General features: G+C 38.6%; 1 protein-coding gene across 2 annotated transcripts in view; it reads right to left on the reverse strand.

The window, feature by feature from the left end:
* SMAD2 (SMAD family member 2) overlaps nucleotides 1-22,290 on the reverse strand; it is a 49,485-nt gene extending 27,195 nt beyond the window's left edge. Inside the window, exon 1 of one of the 2 annotated variants that reach the window (XM_006835114.1) lies at nucleotides 22,027-22,290. In XM_006835114.1, the coding sequence (XP_006835177.1) occupies nucleotides 22,027-22,262 (236 nt within the window). In that variant the 5' untranslated portion in view covers nucleotides 22,263-22,290. The remainder of the gene's footprint in view (nucleotides 1-22,026) is intronic. The other variant, XM_006835115.1, reaches the window with a different exon arrangement.
* Nucleotides 22,291-25,166: the final 2,876 nt, after the last annotated feature.

Raw genomic sequence — 25,166 nt, forward strand, 5'->3', positions numbered from 1 at the left:
AAAGACAAATACTTAGAAAAATGATTTAACACAAGATATGGGAGGACCTCTACACAGATGACTAAAAATCTTGCTATAAGACATTAAAGCAATAAAATATATAGGGATACACTGTATTCATAGATTAGTAGATTCAATAATGTTAAGTGTCAATTTTTCCTAAATTAATCTATATTTTGTCAGATCTATCACAATCTTAATTTCAGCAAGATACTTTCTATAAACAACAACAAACTAAAATGTATAAGAAAATGCAAAAGATCTTGAGTAAGTCAAAACAAATTTGAAGACGTTACTATTGACAGACACAATAACATGGATGAACCTCAAGAGATCATTTAACTAGAGAAGCTAAACAAAAGAAAACTAGATACTAAGTCATTCCATAACGGATTCCTACAAGCATCAACACCTAAATTGCAAGTGATAAAAAGAAAACAAACAAACAAACAAACAAAAAACAGTGACTGCCTCTGGCAGTAGACACTGGGAAAGAGTCTGAAGGAACTTTCTGGGTGACTGAAAGTTCTGTTTCTTCATGTGTTTGTTACATCTAATAGAAACGAATACTTCTGATTTGTGAACTTCATAATTTAAGATTTTTACCTTAAAAAAAAAAATTAAAACAAGAGAAAACACTAAAGCACTCAAGTTAACAAAAAAGGAAATCAGAATAGAAAATAATAACATATATAGAGATTATATATATATATATATATACATACATACACACACATATATGGCAATTAGCATAAGGTAAAGAAGGTTCCCTGTGAACTGATATGGAAAGATCTCTAAAATATAAGACTAAGTGAAAAAAGCAAGTGTGATACATTGTTGTTATATGCTGTTGAGTAAATTCCATCTCACAGTGACCTTGTAAAGGGTTTCCAAGGCTTTAAATCCTCATGAGCGCAGACTCGAACTGCTGACAATCCAGAAGCTTATTATACAGATCCACTGCACTCCCCATTATGTCAAAAACAAAATGACAGGTGAAAAAACATTGTTATATGTGCATACAGTAAATACACATCACCTGATGAGACAATGTAGGATCAGCATGGAACTTTGGAACATAAGGTCAGCAGTTCAAATCCACAAAAGCTGTTCCTCAGAAACCCTGTTCAGGGTTGCTATGAGGTGGAACTCAATTATTGGCACTTAACAACAACAGCCTTTAACAGCAGTTACCTGAGGTAAGGTAGGATGAGGAAGGAAAGGAAGGCTTTTCAATAATGTATTTTATATATGTGCATACGTGTGTTTATACACATACACATGGTATATTTTTAAATCATACAACAACGTTGCCTTTTATCAAAATTAAACAAAGAGAAAAAAATAACGCCATGGAATTAAATGTAGGTCATGTCATCTTGACATTTCTATAAAGATATGCTTCTAACCTCAGATAACTAAGCATGAGCAGCACAGATGGCTACTTCCCCTGTTCTGTTATCATTTCCGCTCCCTTTGGGCTTTACTATGGGAAACAAGTAGTAGTAAAATACCAACCAGACCCTGTTTTTCTTTTCAGACACATGATCTCTAGCTAACATGGGCCTTTGGTACCCATTTGCTGCCACCTACATTTATGTCAACTGCCCCTTCTTCTGTTGTTTGACTACATTACTCTGTCTTTAGGTATGGCTAGCAAACGATTTCAAAACTGGGTAATTTTTTAAGACCTACTTTGTGGAGTTTAAATCAATGAAGCCTCTCTTGATAGCTTAGCAGTTTTAATCACTTTCTTTTCCTTAAAAATTCCATTCTAACCACATTGTATTTCCCCCATATGACCCTGAGCTCCCAAAGGTCTTTAAATAGCCCACCAGCCAACACACAACGTAATGAATCAATCTGTTTTTTTTCATAGCATAAACATAGGATTACAGTATTCCTACTCACCTTAAATCACAGCATTTTAAAAATAACATCAGGGGAAAAGAAAAAAAGGATCTCTCAAGTTTTCAGTTTATTCATAAGTTGTTGTTGTTAAGTGCCATTAAGTCGGTTCTGACTCACAGCAACTCTGCGTAGGGTTTCCAAGTAACCACTGTGGGTTTGAAACCACTGACCTTGCAGTTCAAATCAACCTTGTGGTCCAATGCATTACTCTGCAGGACTCCTCTCATAATGTTATAATTCCAAGTCTGGCCAATTCTTTTTTTTTTTTAAATTACAAGAAGCAAATGCAGGAGGAATATTAGAGAAATTGCATTGACTGTGTCAGCTATATAGAAGATCTTTTATGTAATACCTATTTGAATATGCTAGATGTCATCTGGGGAGGAGAGTGGGCTACATATGATGAGCAATGGGCTGCAAACCATTAGGTCTGTGGTTCAAGCCTACCAGATGCTCTGTGAGAAAAAGAAGAGGCTTTCTGCTCCCACAAAGATTTAAGCCTTGGGAAACCCTATACAGTGTTGCTATGAGTTGAAACCAACTACACAGCACTTAACAAGACACCACCTAATTTAAAACATCATTTTGTGTAAAACTTATAAAATGAAAACCTTTAAAAATCACTGAAATAACAAATACCTATTAAATGTCCAGAAACTATATAAAATATATTATGGACTGTACAATAATCTGCAAACCACTGTATCACTTAAAATGTAAGGAAACGGAATCTCTGAGGAGTAAAAGTAAAACCACCTCACCAACATCACAGACCTATCATATGTGTGAAGGAGGCCACCAGCCCACTTCTTTTGAACATCTTATTCTACCAAGAGTATTCTAAGCTTTCACTTCTAACACTAAGGTTGTATGGAATACTGAAGGCCTCAAATTTCGTACTAAAATCATTTTTCTTGTTTTTATTTGAATTTTGGATCACCTGGGTAAGTTTCATCATCTCAAGTGTTACAATCACTTCATCACCAAGGAAATGAGAGATTGACTTAAAATAGGACTGATGGTATCGCACAGAAAACAGCCAAATGATGTGTACAATGCCAAATGATCTCATAATGTACAAGGTAAATTCTATCATGGTGTTACTATGTAAATGCTGTCATGGTGTACAATGTAAATGTATAATATAAATATTATCATGGTGTACTATGTAAATGCTGTCATGGTGCACTACACAAATGCTGTCAGGGTGTACAATGTAAATGTCATGGTGTACAATGTAAATGTGGTCATGGTGTACTATATAAATGTCATGGTGTACTATGCAAATGCTGTCGTTGTATACTATGCAAATGCTGTCATAGTATACAATGTAACTGCTGTCATGGTGTACTATATAAATGCTGTCAAGATGTACCATGTAAATGCTAGGGTGTACTACGTAAATGCCACGATGAACTATGCAAATGCTGTCACGGTGTACACTATGCAAACGTTGTCATGGTGTACTATGTAAATGTGGCATACAATGTAAATTTTGTCATGGTACACTATGTAACTTATGTCTCATGGCCATCTGAACAGAAGAAAGGTGCTAAGAGGATTTAAGCACTAGGCACACATGAGAAAGCAGACAGCACCACAAATACAATGGAAGCAGCATCCAATGTTGGCCAAAACAGCTTCATTTAGTAAACTGATGATGTAGCAGAACTGTGTTCATTACGTAGGTATTGAAAACCACTGTGCCAATTGTCAAAAACTAAAAGTGGTCTCAGGTAAATCCTGCCTGATAGAAATTTGATCATTTTTTTTGCTATGCAATTAACACAGAATTTATAAATATTCTACAATGACATCACTGCATCAATACACAGATCAGCAAGCATGGCTGTATTACTACCTCATACAAATCCCTGATGTTTTGTGCATGGAACCCTATTTCTGAAAGGCAATTATCCTCCATGTAACTTACTTATGTACATTTAAGCTTGGGAGAAAAAAAAAAAAAAAGATTTGGGGAGAAGGAGTGAAATAGCAAAACGACATTAGTTGATTGCTGGACTAATTAAATAGCTTTGCAGTAAACATGGCAAAAATTTTTTACCAAATCTCCTTTGTTGTTGTTAAGTGCCATCAAGTTGGTTCCAACTCATAGTGACCCTGTATATACGGTTTCAAGGCTTTAAATCTTCAAGGGAACAGTTGGCAGACTCGAATTGTGAACCTTAAAGTTCATAGTACAGAGCTTATCTATGGAGCCACTGTGCTCCTAAATTTCCCTAGAGTTCACTTTTAGAGTAACTATCAATAAAACTGCTACATTAAAACTCTTTTTAAGAATCAAATGACCAGTGGAAAATGAAGCCTAAATTCTAATCTAGTTTACAATTATATACTTGCAGTTATTTTATATAGTTACCTAAATATGCATTTAGCATTTTGGCTCAATCAACCACAGATATTACATGTATGGGTTAATTAATATACTTTTTGCATTAGGGAAATATATATTTATTCAGATATTTGAAAAAGACAAATAGTGACAACTCAATATAAAGAAACAAAACACTAACTGGGGCCAAAGACAGCTCAGATCACAATAATATAAATCAACAAGTTGTAATGGTTTTCTGAACCCGCAAAGACTTAAAGCCTTGGAAACCCATACAGGATCGCTATGAGTAGGAACTCACTCACTGGCACTTAACAACAATACGATTCTGCCATATTTGCATGGTTTACTGGAGCAGTTAAACAACCACTCTATTTTACTAGTTTTTAGGACCTTCTTAAGAGTTTATTTCTTCTATAAATCAAAAGGAGTGAAAAATAGAGTAGACTGTCACTGTGGAAAAATTAAAGCATGCTGAAGAGTGTGAGTACAATGAAAAGGATTATTTAGCAAAAAAGCAGAACTGTATCAACAAAAGAAATGCAAGGAGCCTTTTAGTCTCAACTACTGATGTGTTCAGGAAATACACACTTTTGGGGAGTAATTTGTAATTACCCGCTCAGAGCTATTTCTACTTACAACAGACCAATCCTTTCATTTATATTTGACTAACAGGACAAAAAGGTTTGTATTTTAAATAGCTCAAAAATGAAGAGATCAGTATTGTTAACATTAAAACAAAAAAAGCTCTCTAATGAAGCATACTGTGTCAGTTTGTGTGCCTGATAACCACCATACAACTGTGGAATGTTGTTAGATGCAATTGACTCACAACAACCTTAGGCACATCAAAACGAAAATACACTGCCCTATCCTGCATCAACCTCACAATCCTTCACAACTGAAGGATTGTTGTTGTTAGGTGCCATCGAGTAGGTACCGACTCACAGTGCCCTTATGCACAGCAGAACAATGGGAAGCAGAAAACAAGAAAACATCTACCACCTCCAGATAATGGTCTGTTTCCGTCTACCAAGAAAAGTGCTTTAGAAACACTTTGACTTTAACATATTAAATTAGCAAAGAATTCAAGTGAACTATTAGGAAGCTTTCACTGGCTATATAAAGTGTACCCCAAAACTGCCAACACTTAAGAGTATGCTATTATACCAAGCTCTACTCAAAAGACTTTCTATATAAACCATCTAACTTATATCAACCTACAAAGTGACCTAATACTACCAATACTTTCAAACACAGAAATTAATGTGCAAAGTTAAGTAACTTACCACTTAAAGGTCATGGAGTAAACGTAACAGAGCCAGGATTTACATCCACTCGGCCTGGCTTCAAATCTGGTTTCAAACTTTTGTAAAAGTGTAAACTTTCTTTTTAAATGTGAATATTATCGAAAGGTACAAAATGGACTAAAGCTGCATTTTAAATTTCATTTACTATCACCTCATTGAAAATAATGTGATTTTTCTGTTCCAAAGTTTGAATTAATAGTCAAGAATAATGATAGCCTTTTGTTTGCCTCAGATTTCAATTTTTCCTGTAGAAAATTCTAATTCAGAAACAAGTTGTTACAAATGCTATTTTGTGTAACTGCTGTATTTATAAAAGCTAGCTATATCTTGAAGAAAACTTAGGATTTTCTTCAATAAAGGTAATTGAGAAATGTGGAAGAAAAGATGATTTGTTTCCAAAAGCTGACTCATTAATAATAACTCATGATTGCTTACATTCCTTCATAATTAAGGCATAATTTATAGTAATTAAATTTGGAGACAGATTAATAGGGTTCTTTAACTAGCTTAAACCTTCACTCAGTACAAAATGTTTTTCAATTTTACCTTGTAGCAATGAAATATTAAGTCATTAAAACAAAACAAAAAAGCCTTCTGTCACCACAACATACAACCTAAGACGTCAGAGCTTCACTGCAAGTTTCAAAAGAGACCAGCTCATGCACAGACCCCAGGTAGGTACCAGAGCCATCCCAAGCTTTGAGAAGAGCTCAGGGTACTGTGGTACTTGTGTGGAACTCTTACTTTTGTAGAAGTTTTGCAAGCATAACAAGTACAAAACATTCAAATATATGCTCAGAGATGTCAGGAATATCTTTATTCAAAGGTCTTATTCAAGACTGATGATATTCTCATCAAATAAGAGTCCCTGGGTCGTACAAATGATTAACATGTTTGGCTGCTAATGGAAAGGTTGCAGGTTCAAGTGCCCTAAAGGCACTTAGGCAGAAAGTTCTGACAATCTACTTCCAAAAAATCAGTCACTGAAAACCTTATGGAGCAATTCTACTCTGATACACATGGGGTGGCCACAAATCAACTCAAATAGTCCAATGGCCACAGTGCAAGCCTGTCCAGCTGAAGAACCTTCCCAATCATATAATGACCATTTTTGAGGCAAGCAGGTTTGACTTCCAAGCTGATTAAAATGACTTGAGAAAGCAGGGAAAGGAGATTAATTTGGGGTCTTGGTGTGGTGCTTCTGGGGTTAATGTGCTGGACTGCAAGGTCATTTTGAACTGCAAGGTCGCTCTTCAGAAACCCTACACAGGGTGATTATAGGTCAGAACCAACTGGACAGCACTTCACAGCAACAATGGTGCTGAGGGGCTAGGGCTGGGGTAAGAATTCCTGCACTTGTTTGTGACATTCATACTTGCCTGGTTTGAAATTCCCACCAGCACCAGAGAAGAGAGAAGCCTGAGATTTCGGGCAGAAAAGAAAGGAGAATGGTGGGATTTAGTAGCTATTAGCAGTAGTCAGTTGTCAAAAACTGGAGGCAGATTCTTTTATGACACTCAAAGATGTATCCATACCTAGGTACACTGTAATCAAACTGGTGAAGGAGCAAAAAAGAAAAAAAAAAGAAAAAAAGCTTCAAGTCAAAAATTGCACATTCCAGACAGAAGCACAATCATGTGAATGACTAAGACTCCCTGTCAGAGCAGTGGGACCAGAAGACTGCAGACAGGAATCTTCCAAGTGCTGGTACTGAGAAGCCATAAATCCTAACAGAAAATAAAAATATGAGGGGGTTTCAAAAAGTGCATGGTAAAATGGAATTAAAAGATAATGGAATTTTTCTAGGAACTTTTTGAAGCCCTCTCGTGCATGTCACTGCAGTTTTTTGAAGTAAATGTATAAATATTTGATTTATGCATAAAATAAAGATTATCAATACAGAATGGAATCCTTTTCAACTTTCTAAATTATATATATTTCTTAATGCTTTAATTTGGTTGTAAAGAAAATTATTTTAGCCAACTGAGTGACAAGACCTGGGAACTCTTTGGCTCAGAGTCAGTGACATAGCCACAGAGGACTAGAGTGGAGAGTGAAGCGTCCAGCTGATAAGAAGAGAGGGCATCTGCACAAAAACACCCACACTTGCAGATAATACCCACTTGACCTGGCTTCAATGACTAGGTGATCAGAGCTCAACTAGAATAAGAAAGAAGAGGAAAAAGAGTAATCTGATACAATATGATGAACTTGACCTACACCTATGGGTGCAATAGCTGAAAAGAGGGAACAAATCTTTACAGCAAGGATCATTCCCACCCCCTCTATACACAGAGTAGACAAGGATGGGTACCTTGGACATTGGCTACCCAAAGTGTGGGGGCTACAAAGGCAAGGAGTGACTGGCTTACAAGCTTTCAAGAGGGAACCTAGATCCAGAGGCCATGGAGGAAGGTAGAAATCTCCACTGAGTAGTATCCAATCTGTCTATGCAGTGCTGATGAAAGGAAACACGGATGGGTTTCTTGTGATACAATGGTGAATAATTGTTATCAGGACTGATTGTGAGGGTTGGAAATGTAGGGGTAGACGTTTTGTAGCAAGGAGGGGAGTGATTAACTTTGCAGTCTAGGAGCGGAGGTCCTTGGGACAATCAAGGGAGAAGAGTGGAGAGCGGGACTCTACCCAGAGAAGCAGTGATGCCAGAGATGGAGGCAGAGACGATGATGTGGAGACATGGAGCAGCTGGGGACTTTATACGCATAGAGGGAGAGGGGCTGTGTGCTGATGACCCAGGGAGGGGGGTGGTAAGCTTGTAGGGTATATCCTTTGATCAGTTGATGAGGCAAGAAGGGGACTGTAACCATGGCAGTGAAATGATATACGATCGAATGAATATAAAACTAATGTTCTCCCATGTAAACTATCACAATAAAACATAAAAAAAAATGTTTTATAATCTGATGAGTTTCCTAATTAACATCTCCACAAACTGAAATTCAATCAACATTTGTATAGAAACCCTGATGCCACTGTAGGATAAGCACTGGACTGCTAACCCCAAGATCCCGGCAATTCAAACACATCAGTCACTCTGTAGGAGAAAAATGAGGCTTTCTCTTCCTGTAAATATTTACAGCCTCAGAAATGGTATACAGGGTCACTGTGAGTCAGAATTGCCTCAATGGCAGTGGGTTTGGTTTTGGAGGAGTGGGGCTTCTGAAGCTTAAAGGCAGAGGGTTTTCATATGGAGAGGTTAGAATGTTGAGCAATGTTCACATACCATTTATTACTTATACCCATTAATGCACATTATGTAAGCTCTCATAAAACAACTATGGGGGTTGGGGGATGGGACTCTGAAGTTGCTTAAATCATTGTTTATTATAAATTTTTGTTAAATATTTAATTCTGGGCTTTCACATCTTCCTTATCACAAATCTAACTTTCCTTCTCCCATATCCCCAGTGCGCCAGCAAATTTGGGGTAAACCAAGAAATTAGAGAAAAATTACATTCTCTTACATACATCTAAAGTCACAAACCTAAGCAAAGTTTATAAAAGGAGAAAGGCTGGGGTCAAAGAGTTATCAGAAATCTCCTGATATATTTATACCGTTTTAAAGCTCTGGTAGCGTAGTGGTTACGAATCGGGCTGCGAACCTTAAGGTCAGCGGTTCGAAACTACCAGCCGCTCCGCGGGAGAAAGATGAGGCTTTCTACTCCCGTAAAGATTTACACCCTCGGAAACCCTGTACAGGGTCGCTATGGGTCGGACCCGACTCGATGGCACTTAACAACAACAACAACAACAATTTCAGTATTATCACAGCCTTAAGACTAACATTTCACAATGTTCCCAGAATGAAAAAAAGCGGAGCTTAAAGGTAATGTTGGATTTTGAGAATCAAGATGAAACTAACACTTCAAGGCAGAGGAGGGGGCACAATGTGATAGTAATGAAATAGTTTCTGAAATGAAAGTATCATTGGATAATTTAACATACGTTGTTGCTGTTGTTAAGTGCTGCTAAGTTGATCCTACTCATAACAACCCTGCATAGGGTTTCCAAGGAGTAACTGGTAGTTTTGAGCAGCCAACCTTTTGGTTAGAAGTTCAGTACTTATCCTACATTACTACACCGGGACTCCAACTTAACATATATCATAGTCAAATATTTTACATGTAGAAAAAGTCTTTTTTTTTTAAATAGTTAATGTCAAACAGATGCATGTAACTCCCTCCATTATTCCTATATGCCTCCTGGCCCTAGCAACCAGTAAATTTGGAATCTTTACTTTTCAAAAGAAGGATGAAGTCAGCACGCTAGACTTGGTGAAAACACATACTAAGAGGAAGCCCCCTCCGCCCCCTTCCTACTCATTGTCCACAACCAAGCTCTTATCAAAGTACATTACACTCTCTTTTTGCCAGAAAATCTGTAAAAGGCTCATGGCTTTTCCAGTATCTCCCATTTTTAATAATACGAAATATCCTTAGAAATTAAAACTCTGCCTGACCTAAACAAAAACTTTATTTTCTCATTTAACTTCCTCATGCTACCCCTTCCTCTAGGACTCTTCAGCTATTATTTTAAAGGCTCCTCCGGGTTCTGGAATAGCAGAAAGAAGTGCTTTCAGAGGAAATAGGCATTGATTTTATGTGGCTGATTTGACTATAATCTGATACCTTACATCTCCAAATTGGCCTCCAGACCTTTTCAATTCAATTCAACTTCAAATACGTTACTAAAGTGTACTTGGCCCATGAAAAGTTACTGCATTTTTGGCCCACCAAACTTTGAATGTGTACCCTTTCTTCATTCTGTTCCTTGAGGGCGGCTCCCACTGGACTCATTTTTTCAAACTTCTTCAGGTGGAAGCCAGGTACCTGTCAATTTAACTCCCAAACCTAAGCAGGTGCATGTCAAACTAAGTTGTTCTTTTAAAACTCCTTCATTTGGATGAAGGAAATGGAAAATGCCACAGTATATTCTATTGTCTCCAAAGATGTTCCCACTACAGGGTATCTCTTTCTTGAACTCTTATATTTATATAGGACTCAAAAATGGCAACATTTGTGAGGACGGCACAGGACTGGGTGGTGTTTTCCTTCTGTTGAACATGGGGTTTCTATGCATCAGAAGTGACCTGACTATACCTAACAACTGAGGTGAGTGACAGTTTACTTCCTGCAAGTTCTGTGTGACAAAGGTGTAGCATCTGAATTTTGAATGTAAATTACGATGTGTTGTTCTCAGAGTTGGGTATCTCTGAACAAACCAGAAGAGTTTATACATCTTCACATCCAGTTACAATCCACTTCCAGGTAAGCTCTAAGTAGGTAGGTCATAGCATACCAATGTTCCTGGTGCAATAACTAGGAAAGAGGATTTAAAAAAAAAAAGCAAAAACTTGTCCGAAGACAGTGGAGAGCTACCATGGTAGTGCAAGAGTCCACTAAACTAAAATTCCAAAGAAAGAACACTTTCTAGGTGAGGTGACAATCAACTGCCTGCCATTTCCTCCCCAGAGTCTGCAGATTCTAGGCATAAGAACTGGTACCTGAGTGACACAAATGTTTGGGGCTTAACACTAACCTGAAGGCTGGCAGGTAGAACCCATCCAGCAAGGCCATCCATGAAAAGCAAGCCCAGTGATTTGCTTCCACAAAGATTATAGTAACGACAAAGCCTATTGAGCAGTTCTACTCTGTAACACACAGGTTCCACATGAGCTGTAATTGAGTTGATAGCAATGTATTTCACTATTTTTTGTCTGTTTGTTTTTACAGTGGAAGGATCAAGCTTGGTCTAGGAAGATAAGACTTGAGAGAAAGAGAACCCAGTAGAACCTTTGATAATCACACCAGTTTCTCCCTTTAAGAGGCTTGCCAACATTTAAAAAGGCAAACTTGAATGATTATATTTGAGGGATTAGGTGACAGAATCTTGACAGAATCTGCTCCAACTCCCTGGAGACCCTTGTTGATGCACCTGAGGAGCAGCTGGTGAGTTTGAACCAAAGACCTTCCAATTCAAACAGACCTTACAGTCCACTACTTATCCTGTAACACCACACCAGGATTCCTAGTCCAAGGAAAAGGTTTTGATCAATGGTTGGCTGGCCCCTAACTCATGGAGACCTCAAGCACAATAGAACAAAGCACTGCCCATCCTGCAACATCCTTATGACCAGTGGGGAATCGTACCATTGCAATCCATAGCTTTCATCAATTGATGCTCAGATTTAGATTGTCAAACCTTTCATCCTAGTATGTGTAATCTATAAACTGCATAATAGCAACACAAGTACCTCCACAGACAGAAGGCTTATGTTGTACATGAGGGACACTGGCCAACAATCAGACCCTAATCCCCTGGATAAAAAGTAAGAATTCTATCAATGGTCAACAATGTCAGATTTGAATGGCAACCCAACCCAACGCCAACCAAGTTCAACCAGCTAGCTACCATCTACCTGACACAGGATCTGTCAAATGCTCTGGAAAAAACATCATTTTCAGTATCTATGTTGTTGTTGTTGTTGTTAAGTGCCGTGGAGTCGGTTCCGACTCATAGCGACCCTGGCACAGGGTTTCCGAGGCTGTAAATCTTTACGGGAGCAGAATGCCTCATCTTTCTCCAGCGGAACCGCTGGTGGTTTCGAACTGCTGACCTTGCGGTTCACAGCCCGATTCGTAACCACTACGCATAGGTCCTTATAAAGGATTGCTATGAGTTGGAACTGACTGGATGGCACTAACAACAAAATAAAACAAAAGGAAAAAATGACAAAGTGGGTGCTGAGGCTGATAAAAAGTAACTATTACCCATAATATATTTTGGATTTATAAAACGTTTCACTACTGTGACTATAAATAAATGCTACACATTTGAATAAACTAAATTATGCACTCAAAATGTTGCCTGAATCAGTCATCCAAGGCACCATGGTCTCTTGGCCTGGAGCAACAGAGAGAGAAGTCAAGTGAGGAGCAGGAAGAGAAAATGGAATGTGTGGCTCAGTGCTTCCATAAACAACTGCCCCCGTTGACATGAGACCTAAAGAACAGGGTGGTGCCCGGCTGCCATTATGGAACATTCTGATCCAAGATTGTATAGAAAAATCCTGACCAAAAGAAAGAAAAAGCACCGTAGAATTTCAAATTCTCATGGAATCTAGACTTTCTGGAGCCATAAAGGCTGGATGACTCCAATCCCCAAAACTACTGCTCTGATATCATCTTTAAATCTTATATTTTAAACTAGAAAAAAAGAGTACAATGCTCAAGGCAGACATTCTCTAAAATGTTTCTTAGTTTAAGATTTTATGGAGTGTTTTTGGTTAAGATTAGATAGGAACCTTAGAGACAGTTGAGTTAACGTGAATAGGGAAAGACCAACTTAGAAAAGGAAGGTAAGAATGGTTACACAACTCACAGAATATATACAATGTCACTGAATTATACATGTAAACATCAAATTAGTGCATCTTCTGCTGTATTGTATTCTAAACAAAAATACATCATACACACCCTGCACTACAATGGATTATTTCATATGGTTATTAGTATAGTCCTTGTAACTCCTACCAAACAACCTTTTCCTGAGGGTCTAGGTTAGAAAAGGTGGGAGAAGATGTTGATAGGATATGATTCAGCTGTGATTGTTAAATTTGGGAACTCTCTAAGGTGAGCCATCTCAGAAGGAGAGGTGATCTGACTACCACACCAAGATGAACAAGTCAGGAGTGGAGCACATCCTTTATGCCCTAAAATCTCTGCAGACGGAGCCTCCTCAACCCAGGGACAGAAAGCTGTCATGCTAGAGGAGTAGCAGAGAAATAGCAGCAGCAGTACCAAGAGCCAGAGCACAAGGTAGAGTGGTGGGTTTCCTGAAACACATAACAAGTAACGCTGAGTGACTTTAGGCAGAAGAGGCTTTCTTGCAGAGTAGGGTGCTTCTAGGCACTTAATTGGGGGAGTTAGGTTTGCTGACCCACGCACGGAGTTAGATCCCAGCGCCTTTAAGCTGAAGCTTAATGGTGAAGGGATGTGTCCTGTGGGTGTTTGTCAGCACAGGGCAGAAGTCAGGTCAAGGGGCTGAGGGCCTGAGTGTGGCCTACCTATAGGAACGGCAGGGGAAAGGAAATATTTCTGACCCGTAATTGCAATCTTGTTAACTTCCCTAATAAATCCCTAGTCTGAGTTGTGTGTGGCCAGTATAATGAAATACTGAACACAGCTGAGTTGAGCAGGCCATGGGAGGGGGTTGTTATACAGCTAACACACTCAAGAGGGAGCATCAAAAAGTTTGCTAAAAAATTCCATTATCTTTTAATTCCATTTTTCCACATGAAGGCTCTTTGTATGTATGTTTATATCTGCCAGGCAGAAGCTTTTTCTAAGCAAAGATAACCAATGTGCTTCATATGAGTTCTCCTGAAAAAAGTGAAAAGAAAATAAAGACCAGAAGTATCTGTAACTATTTCTAATAAACCACATTCATGCCTAGAGTGCTTTTGTGCTTGCACATCACTGGACCAGACCTCATAAAAATAGAGCCAGAAATGGGCTCTGAAAGGACTCAGAGCAGCATCCTCTTTCCCAGATGAAGAAAGAATAGAAAGTGCAGTCACATTTTCCAGGATGCACTCTACAGTACAGAAGCTGACTCCAAAACCAGGCTGTCAAACTTTAAATTCAGTTCCTTCCATCACAACCTCTATACAGACTATATTTTCATACACACAGAGATCTAAGTCTAGGACTAAGACAGAGAGAAAATGAGAAGAGCTTACTGAAATAGTACAAAGAAAGTTAAAGAGTTGACGAACACAATAGTTTATCTGTGCCTGGTAATTCATAAAGTAACAGGCTTTGAATATGAAACTACATATAAATAAGGATAACCTGATGTTTAGAAGTTTAGAATATAAAAACCCATTTTACAAGAAACATAATCCTGGAAGAAAACATACAATGCCACTAATACACTTGGTAAAGGAGCTCTGGCAGTACAGTGGTTATGAATAAGCAGTTCCAAACTACCAGCTGCTCCACTGGAGAAAGATTGAGGCTTTCTGCTCCAATGAAGATTTACAGTCTCGGAAACCCTACACAGGGTCGCTATGAGTCGGAACTGACTCCACAAAAGGATGGAGGCAGAGATGCTGTGTGCTGGTGGCCGAGGAACAGGCTTACAGGGTGTGCCCTTTGGTTGTTTGAATGGTTATATATTCCTGAGTGCTTCAGTGTACATCCAAAAACAAAACAGAGGGAATGGAAGCAAATGCTGGTAAATGATGCTGCATGGAGGGGACTGTAAACATTGCAATGAACTAAAATACGACAGGTTGAATGTAAAGCTGACGTTCTCCCATGTAAACTATCACTCAATTCACAATAAAAACATAAAAAACAAAAACGGACCACTTAAAAAAAAAACCTTCCATTGCTGTTGTTAGGTGCCTTCCTGTAGGTTCCAAAACTCATAGCGACCATATGCACAACAGAAAACATTGCCCAGTCTTCTGCCACCCTCACCATCCTCACAATTATTGTTATGCTTGAGCCCATTGCTGCTGCCACTGTGCCAAACAATGTCATTGGGTGGGGTGGGGGGGGTCTCCCTCTTTTTCACTGACCCTCCACTTTAGCAAGCATGATGTCTTTCTCCAGCAACTGTTTCCTCTTGATAACTTGTCCAAAGTACCACAGATTAAGTCTTGTAATCCAGCCTTCTAAGGCACATTCTTGGTTGAATTTCTTCCATCACAGATTTGTTCGTTCTTCTGGCAGTCCATGTTGTTGTTGTTGTTGTTGTTAGGTGCCATCGAGTCTGTTCCAACTGATAGCAGCCTTATGCACAAAAGAATAAAGCACTGCCTGGTCCTGTACCAATCTCTCAATTGTTACTACGTTTGAGCCCATTGCTACTGCCACTAGGCTAATCAATCTAGTAGTTGAGTGTCTTCCTCTTTTTCTCCAACCCTCCACTTTACCAAACAGATATCCTTTCCCAGGGACTGGTCTCTTATGAAGTCTGGCCATCCTGGCTTTCAAGGAGAATTTTAGTTGTAATTCTTTCAACACAGATTGGTTTATTCTTTTGGCAGTCCATGATACTTTTAATATTCTTCTCAAACACCACAACTTCAATGCATCAGTTCTTCTATGGGCTTAAGCTTTATACATCGTCCAAGTGTCACACACATATAAGGTGAATGAAAACCCCATAGTTTTGGTCAGGAATATTTTAGTCCTAAAACTGATTGATATCTTTGCTCATGAACACTTTAAAGAGATCTTATGCAGAGGGTTTGCCTAATGCAATACGTCATTTGATTTCTTGACTGCTGTTTCCATGACTGTTAGATTGTGGATCCAAATAACATGAAGTCTTTGATAACTTTAATCTTTCCTCCATTTATCAAGATGTTACTTATTGGTCCAGTGGTGAGGTTTTTTTCTTTACATTATGGTACAAATCTATACTGAAGGCTGTGGTCTTTGATCTTCATCAGTATTTAAGTCCTCTTTATTTTTTGCAAAGCTGTTATGATCTGCCTACTGCAGGCTATTGAATCACCCTGCAATTCTGATGCCAAGCTCTTCTTCATATAATGCACAGCTTCTCAAGATTATTTGCTCAGCATACAAATTTAATAAATATGGTGAAAAATACAGCCCTGACACACTTTTTTCCTGACTTTAAATCGTTCTGTATCTTCTAATACTGTTCAAACCACTGCCTCTTGGTCTATGTACATATCCCTCAAAAGCACAATTCAGAGTTCTGGAATACCTATTCTTCACAAAGTTATCTATAGCTTGTCATTATTCACACAACCAAATGTCTCTGCATAGACAATAAAGCACACAACACAAAAACATCTTCCTGATAGTCTCTGCTTTTAGCCAAGATCCAGCTGATGTCAGCAATGATATCCCTGGTTCCACATCCTCTCCTGCATCAGGCTTAAGTATTTGGCAGTTTCTTGTCAATATACTGTTTCAGCAGTTTTTGAATTATCTATAGCAAAATTTTACTTGCATGTGGTATTAATGATATTGTTTTGTGATTCCCACATTCTGTGGTACACCTCTCTTCAGAATGGGCACAAATATGGATTTTTCCAGTCAGCTGGTTGTCTAAGTTTCCAAATTTCTTGGCATCGATGAATGAGTACCTCTAGTGCTACATCAGTTTTCTGAGAGATTTCAATTTGTATTCCTACTCCATCAATTCCCAGAGGCTTCTTGTTTGCCAAAACCTTCAATTCAGCTTGCACTACTTCCATCATACCTTCTGTTCTTGATTATATGTTACCTCTTAAAAAGTCTGAACATCCATCATTTCTTTTTGGTACAGTGACTCTGTGTATAGCTTCCATCTTCTTTTGATGCTTCCTGCATCTTTTAACATTTTGCCCACAGAATCCTTCAATACTGCAAGTCATGAGTTTTTCCTTCAGTTCTTTCAGCTTGAGAAATGCTGAGCATTTTCTTCCCTTTTGATTTTCTAACACCAGGTGTCTGCACATTTCATTATACTTAACTGTCTTTTCAAGCTGCAATTTGAAATTTTCTGTTAATCTCTTTGACTTCTGCATCTCTTCCATTCATTTTAGCATGTCTTTGCTGGAAAGCAAGTTTGAGAGTCTTTTCAGACATCCATTTTGGTGGGGTTTTCTTTCCAGTCCTTTTAATGACCTTTCTGCTTTCTTCCTGTATGATGATCTTGATGTCATCCCACAGCTCTTCTGGTCTTCAGTCATCAGTGTCTAATCCATCAAAGTCCGTTCTTGAGATGGTCTCTATATTCAGCTGGAATATATTCAAGGCCATTATTGGCTCTTGTGGACTTGCTTTAATTTTCTTACAAATTTACAGCCTTGGAAACCCTATGCCGTTCTTCTCTGCCCTCCAGGGTCACTATGAGTTGGAATCAACTGAAGAGAAATGGTTTGGTATTTTCTTATGTTAAAGTAGCCATTTTACTCTCGCATAGTCCCTTGCTTTCAACTACAGAATCTCCATCCCCACTGCAGTTTCAATTTTGACTTATTACAAATAATATATATACTAAAACTGATTTTAACAGGAGCAACTGGGGTAGGCAAACTGGTATTACTTTAATGCTCTTTCAACTCATCATCCCTACCGTTAACTTCAAACTCACATCCCTCAGGTCCAAATGTATTTCCTTGTATTCATTTCACTTGGCTAAAAATCACACTGTGCTCAATGCCTTAATAGATCCCGGAAAGAAATTGTAAATAAAAAACAAACAAAGGTGATTTGTTCTCATGTTTGCATCTTTACAAATGCCATTTTGTTTTCATGACTGAGTTTTCATCTATTCCTGTCTCAACAATGTATGAAATGGAAAGGCTTCGTGACACTTTATTTCAATGATTCAACTCACTGCAGCTCATTAGGTAAGTTCTACTTTACTTTGCGTCACCACCTACAAACATAGGAAGACAGGAGTCACATACATGTGTAATTGTTGCTACTGTTCAGTATTGTCGAATCGGTGCCAACTCAAGAGTGACCTTGCATGGTGTTTCTGACAAGTGATTGGTGGGATTGAAGTTCCGACCTCACAGTTAGCAGTCCAGTGCTTATCCTACAGCACCACACCAGGACTCCTATGTGCTACTGCTGTTGTTATTGTTAAGTGCCGTCAAGTCAGTTCCAACTCATAGCAACCCTGTGTAGGGCTTTCGAGGAGCAGCTGGTGAATAGAAACCGTGGAGCTTGTTGTTCAAACTGACCTTGCAGGTCGAGTGCTTACCCTACAACACCATGTTAGGAATCTCTAGAGCTTCCAAAATACCGGGATCAAAGCACTAAAGGCGGAGTTGGTAGGTGAGGAGAGTGGTAGGACGGACAAAGTACCAAAGAACCAAGACTGCGTACACTTCTGCCCTGACTTGAATCCCTCTCTAATAGTGGGAGGTCAAGAGGTGTAGAAGCCTAGTAACAGACAACAAACATCTATCTTCGCAGAAAAGATCTGGTATTTTTTTTTTTAATGAAGTCATTTTATTTCAAGTTTTTCCCCAAGTGAACTTACTTACATTTTTCAGTTTATAAAACTTTTAAGGTATTTTACTAACACCTTACTTGCAAAAGTTTAAGTAAATCAACTTTAATTCAATTCATTTTGTATCACAGTTAATAATCTTTTAAAACACTATATGGTTTGGATTTATCCATAACTGACCCACCACCACTACCACCAACACCCTTTCTTCACACTCCACATAAAGAGTTGACTGAGTTCCAACTAAAATTTCTATTTCTGAAGATTTCATAGTTAAAGGATTAATAATAACCAGACATAATAATCTACTCCTAAAAATAAAGCAAATTTTGTAAAATGCATGACACCAGATTATAAAGAAATAAGGAGCTTATTTTTTGACTGACAACAAGCAATATTAACACATTTATATAATTTGCAACATAAAAATACCCCAGTAAATTAGAGAAGTTGCATTTCTAAGATTCAAAGAACTTTTGATAATGAAAAACACAGTGATAGATAATTACCACTTCACTTTTGCTAACAAAGAGTAGGGAAAACAAATTTAACGATGTAGAATGTCCTAGTTTATGAAGAGTCTACAAGAGGCTGTAAAAAGAAGAATGGACAGTAAGGAAAAGAAACATGACTAAATCTACATCAGTAATTTCTCTCTTGAACTACCTGCATTTATGGATTCTCATCACCCATGGTATCTCACCTTAAGAGAACACAATGGCAAGACACAAGCCCAGTTGCTATGTTGTCAAGAACCGCACTGCAATGGCACTCTGAGTGTTAGACGAAACTTGGCAAAAACATGGCTCCGTCGCTTCCTATCGCACAGCTCTCTTTGATGAGGGAGAACATAGACTGCCCTATCTCCCTGCTTCCTCTCTGGACAGTCTCCTAGCCAGCCAGAATACTATATTTAAAATGAATCTGACTTATGACTCTTCTTTACTTAAAACCCTCCAATGATTCACCGTCACAAAATCACATTCTGGTACCAGTCTGCATGCCCCATCATAGCCAGTGTGAATCCTGACTACCTCTGTATCTCCTGTCATTTCCCACTCCCCACCTCACATTATAAGCACACATTACTTTGCTGCCTCCAATCTGACTCTATCTCCACATCTCAATACTACAATATCACTGCTGATGAAACAGATTCCCTTGGACTAAATTTCTCTTTCACAATGATCAGGAAGACTTAACTCAGGCACCAAACTTGGTCAAGAAGGAAACTGAACACCAGCCAACAAAGTAAGCATAGTTCCTTTCCTCTGGGCATAGTCACCTGTATGTACCTTTTTCATTAACACCTACTACACCTTATGAAATTATCATTTGTTTTTGTTTCTCATCCTCATGTCAGAACACAAACAAGAGCACAGGTTACCTACTGACTTCAGTGAGGACGAATATATCAAGTAGGTTTGCTGTTCGTTCTTTGTTGTTAGGTGATGCTGAGTGACTTCCAACTCAGGACAACCCTGTAGAGGGTTTCCAAAGTTTTAGAGGAACAGAAAGCCTCATCTTTTTCCCAAGCAGTGACTGGTGGGTTAAGCATTTAATAAATGTCTGATGAACGAAAAATGCCTATCATGACATTAAGGAGAGCCAGCAAACAGTTTGAATTATCATTAGCCAATTCATCATCAAGTTGTCAGTTCAACTTCTATAACACATGTTGAATCCATCCACTTGAATGATTAGCCCAGCCACCACCACACCCCCAGTACAGCTCCCAACACTCTCTCAGACCTCCCTAACTAATTTACCTCCTTCTAGGACTACCAACCCCTCCCCTATTACACACAACATTCTCTCCCCACTGTTTGAATCAAGCAGGCACAGTGATCTTTGAAAATTATACATCGGTGACAATACAACTCCATTTCAAAATTCTACTAATTGCCATTAATTATATTTTAATGAAAATGAAAACTCTCACAATGCTCTATAAATGAATGCCTGGTATGAGCTGACTCTTTATACTACTCCATTTGCACTGCTGTTGTTGTTGTCAAGTGCCAACGAGTGGATTCCGACCCACAGCGACCCTGTATAGGGTTTCCGAGGAGCAGCTGATGAGCTTGAACCACTGACCTTACAGTTCAAACAGCGTTGCAGTCTGGCGCATTAACCCACAGCGCCACACCAGGACTCCTTGAACTGGGCGCCTCTTAAATCCTCCAATCCAAGTCTTTTTCCCACATCAGACTCAACACCAGCTCTTACTTCTTCTTACCCTCAGTTCAAACATCAGGATCCATGCCAAAGCAGCACTCTTACTCCTGAATCACCATCTACCCTAGCAATGCCCAGCTTGTCTTCTTTGTACTTATTATTATCCCGAATTACACGAATTTAATAAGGTTATTGTTTATATCCATTTTTATGAAGGCAGGATGGTGTTAATCACTGTCTCCAAAGAGTTCTAGAAAGAGTGACTTGCACATAACAGGCTCTCAATAAGCACTTGGAAAACAAAAGAAAAAACCCAAGAAAGTTTTACTCTAATTTTAAAGCTGTACATGAAACAAGTGAGGTAAAATGAATACACATGCTACTGGACAAGGAAGGAAATAGTTTACTGCTAGCATGTATAAACAATTACGCTGCTCTTCACGGGGTTCTATCGTCACCAACGGTCACGAGTGGATTTCTCAAAGTTTGTGGATGCACGTCACGTACAAGTTACATTTTAGCCCAAATGCATGGCATTGCAAACAATTAGTTAGAAACTCAATGATTTTAGAGGCTCCAAAACAACCAAAAATGTCCACAAAAAGTAATAAAGGATACTCAGAAAGCACCTGCCACTTTATTTTCAAAACAAAAAACTATGAACCTGGCCTCTATCTGTCAATGAGTAGATTAACACTAATAAAGCTTGAACCGCTTTTGTAGTAGGTCCTTCTAATACAAAAGGTAGGTTAGACAGGACTTCTAAACTTCTACTTATTACCTACAACACTGACGGAGCTGCCTCTTTTAGAGTAATGATGTAATTAAATCAAAGACTAATACAATGTGTATCACACTGTAACAGCCTCATTTGACTCCTGAAAGACTGTAAGTTTTGACCAAGAGGGAAGAAAAAGTATTAGTTGCTACTGACCTAGTAGTAGAAAAGCTTAGAATCTTTATTCAAATGTCATTCAATCACAAAATTGAGGATGACATACAGAAATTTATGTAATGAACATAAAACTTAATAATGTTTAAGCATTTTATACTGCTAAAATTAAAACTTCTCGATTGTTCCAGAAAATTATCTGTATAATAAGTAAGTCTGAATGAGTTAAGGTATAAAAACAGCTGTCATATGGTATCACTATTTACAGATAACTTACAAGTAACAAACGTTCGGTAACTTGCCTTCAGATTCCTTTAAGCAATTATCAGTACTATGACCATTAAACCATGTGATTTACCAACACTCACCTTGGTATGGTAACACACTTAGTATTACAATTTTGAGTGGTGATGGCTTTTTCAAGCTCATCTAATCGTCCTGTTTTCTTTAGCTTCTTCACCAAACTCTTAACGGCTTTCTCACACCACTTCTCTTCCTGTCCGTTCTGCTCTCCCCCACCGGCTCCTCCAGACCCACCAGCTGATTTCTTCCATCCCAGCAGTCTCTTGACAACTGGTGGAGTGAATGGCAAGATGGACGACATGCTCGTACCAAAGGCAGCAGTCCACACACAGAAAGTGTCCTTCTCTAGTTACCCTAGAAAAGATGTGGAAAGAATAATTTAGAGATTTAACTATAAAACCAAGTGATATTGAGAATATATTACAAAAAACAAACTGCAGAACCAGGTTGTCCCAGTTGCTATTATTAAGTGCTGACAAGTCAATTCCCATTCACAGCGACCCTGTATAGGGTTTCCAAGGCTGTAAATCTTTGTGGGAGCAAAATGTGTCATCTTTCTCCCATGAGGCTGCTGGTAGACTCGAACAGTCAACATTGTGGTTCACAATACAGACAAAACCAGATAAAAATTAAAAATTAAATTATAGACAGCACACTACAAAGCCAAAGAGGATTTTCTTTACCACATTCAGAATTTGTCTTCTCATACCTAAGGAGATGGTCTTTACCAATTTATCTAAATGTCAGAAACAAACCTCTCTCTAAAAACCAGACAATATGGGAAGAACACAAGTCTGTGGGCAAATGTAATAATTTTTCATGTAAAAAAATTTAAACACTCATAACTTTATAGAATGTCATCACTACTGAATACTACAACTTTATTAATAACATCCACAACTAAAATAACTCTTTATGTATTTTCAACAAGAAGGCTGCAGTTTTTCTCACCTTTTAAATTCTACTCTCCACAATCCACAAACTTTTTGAAGTCTCCTTGTATATATACATGTGTAAATATACATATAATTTACATAACAACCCTTCCAAATAAATTTTTGTAACTGATTTAATACTACTGTCAGAAAGGAAATTCTTATGGTGACGAGAAGAGAAATGAGCTACGTGTGAAGTAAACCCTAAGAATAAAATACAGGTAACAAGAACCAGCGGAGAGGAGATCTGGTTCTCTTTCACCATCCCTTGAGAGATCTTTTAATTAAGTCACTTTATAAAACTATAATCTTTATCTAACAATGTACACAGTGAAGATATTCAAATAAACCTTCTTTTCCCAAACTCAGGTGTGAATCTTTTACAATTTTTAATCAATTGACAAGACTTGACTATGACTCAGAGGAACCCTATAAAACAGAGTAGAACTGCTTCATAAGGTTTCCAATGCACTTAATAATAACAACAACAACAGTCTTTACAGAAGCAGACTGTCATGTCTTATTCCTGACAGAGACGCTGGGGGGCAGGGGGAGGGAATTAAATCAACAACCTTTTACTTAGCAACACAAAACTGAGTCACTATACCACCAGACCCAAAATGATAGTCTAAGACTCAAGTTTAGGTATCATATTCTGTATAAGATGAAGATTTAGTGCCCTTAGACCACCTCACACACCTCTTTCTTCCAACATCAAAAAAATGATATTCCAGTTGTAATAACTGTGCATGAAATAATGCAATTGATAATAGTAAGCCATTATATAATAGTTTGTACAACTTTTTATTCTTTAAAAGTTCATTTTATTTTTCATTTGCTTTGTTTTCTAGGCATCTATCACAAATTCTTCCCATACATTCCAACTCTCTAGTTGCCCATCAATGACATTACTCTCAAATTCGTTCCATTTTATTCCTGACCTCTCCCATCCCAAAGGCCACATCCTTCCAATCCAACCTGGACTGCAGATCCTCTGGCCTGCTGCCTGTAGAGTCACAGGAGAGAACGTTCTTCATTTCTGGTTGGCCTGAGTCCCCTCAATGCCATGGCTGCTTCTGTATTGTTCCAGTGGAGTCTAAAATTCTTAAGAAATGCATGAAGTCTAAAGGCCTTTGGTCTGGGAGAGACTGCAGGCAGCAGACAGAGCATTAACTCCATCTTGAGCCTAGACAGTAAGTAAAGACGCCATCTTGAGCACTTTCCACACTGACAGGAAAGCTGCCAGAGTCCAGGAAAGGCAGTTTTGCCCTCAGGCAGAGAGAATGTGAAAGTGGTCTAGGCCACTCCCCTAGCCAAACCAGGGAGACGTGATTGGCTGTCCCCTTAAGGGAAGTTGGGGTGTAGGGGGTCACATGATTATAAGTCATACCCCTGAGGGCCTCAGGATCAAACTTGTAGGGTCTTCTAATTGATAATAGTCCCCTTCCCACGTCTGTAGGGCATCTGCTGCCACTCTTGGTTCTGTGACGAAATTCCTTTTGCCTCAGTGCCCAATAAATCCCCTGTGCGGAGAATAATCATTTAACCAGTTGGGGTCTCCCTTATGTGGACGATCTGTTTTATTTCTGTCTGGTTTAAGATTAATGGTCTCCTGGTGTACAGCTGTAGGATAAGCACTGGACTGCAAATCACAAGGTCAGCAGTTGAGACCCATAAGCGGCTCCTCGGAAATGCTATCCAGGGTCAATATGAAAGGGAATAACTCGGGGGTACGGAACAATAACACGATGAATATTGGGATCGTTTTAAAACAAGTATTTGAATTTGGGGAATTTGGAGGCATTGTAGGATAAGCACTGGACTGCTAACTATACAGTGGTATTATGTTGCTAAGTACCATGGAGTCAATTTGGACTCATAGTGAGCCTGTAAACTGTTTCCAAAGAGTTTGCTGAGTTTTTAACCACTGACCGACCTTGTGGTTTAAACCAACTTTGCAGGACCGACCTTGTGGTTTAAACCAACTTTGCAGTCCAGTGCTTTATCCCAGAGCGCCACCCCAGAATTCAAACCATAAGACGCAGTTCAAATCTACCAGTTCACTGGCAGGGAAAAAAATGAGGATTTCTCCTCCTGTAAAGATTTACAGCCTCAGACACCATCTAAAGAGTGCCTATGAGTTGGAATGGACTCAATGGTAGGGGGTGTGAGTCACAATAGGAAGATGTATGGGAATGAAACTTGGAGACAACGTGTAAGACTTGACGTGACAGACTTAGTATAGCAGACTGTTGGCAATCATCCTCAGA

The sequence above is a fragment of the Chrysochloris asiatica genome, unplaced genomic scaffold (genome assembly GCF_000296735.1).
Source record: "Chrysochloris asiatica unplaced genomic scaffold, ChrAsi1.0 scaffold00015, whole genome shotgun sequence".
NCBI classification, from domain to species: Eukaryota; Metazoa; Chordata; class Mammalia; order Afrosoricida; family Chrysochloridae; genus Chrysochloris; species Chrysochloris asiatica.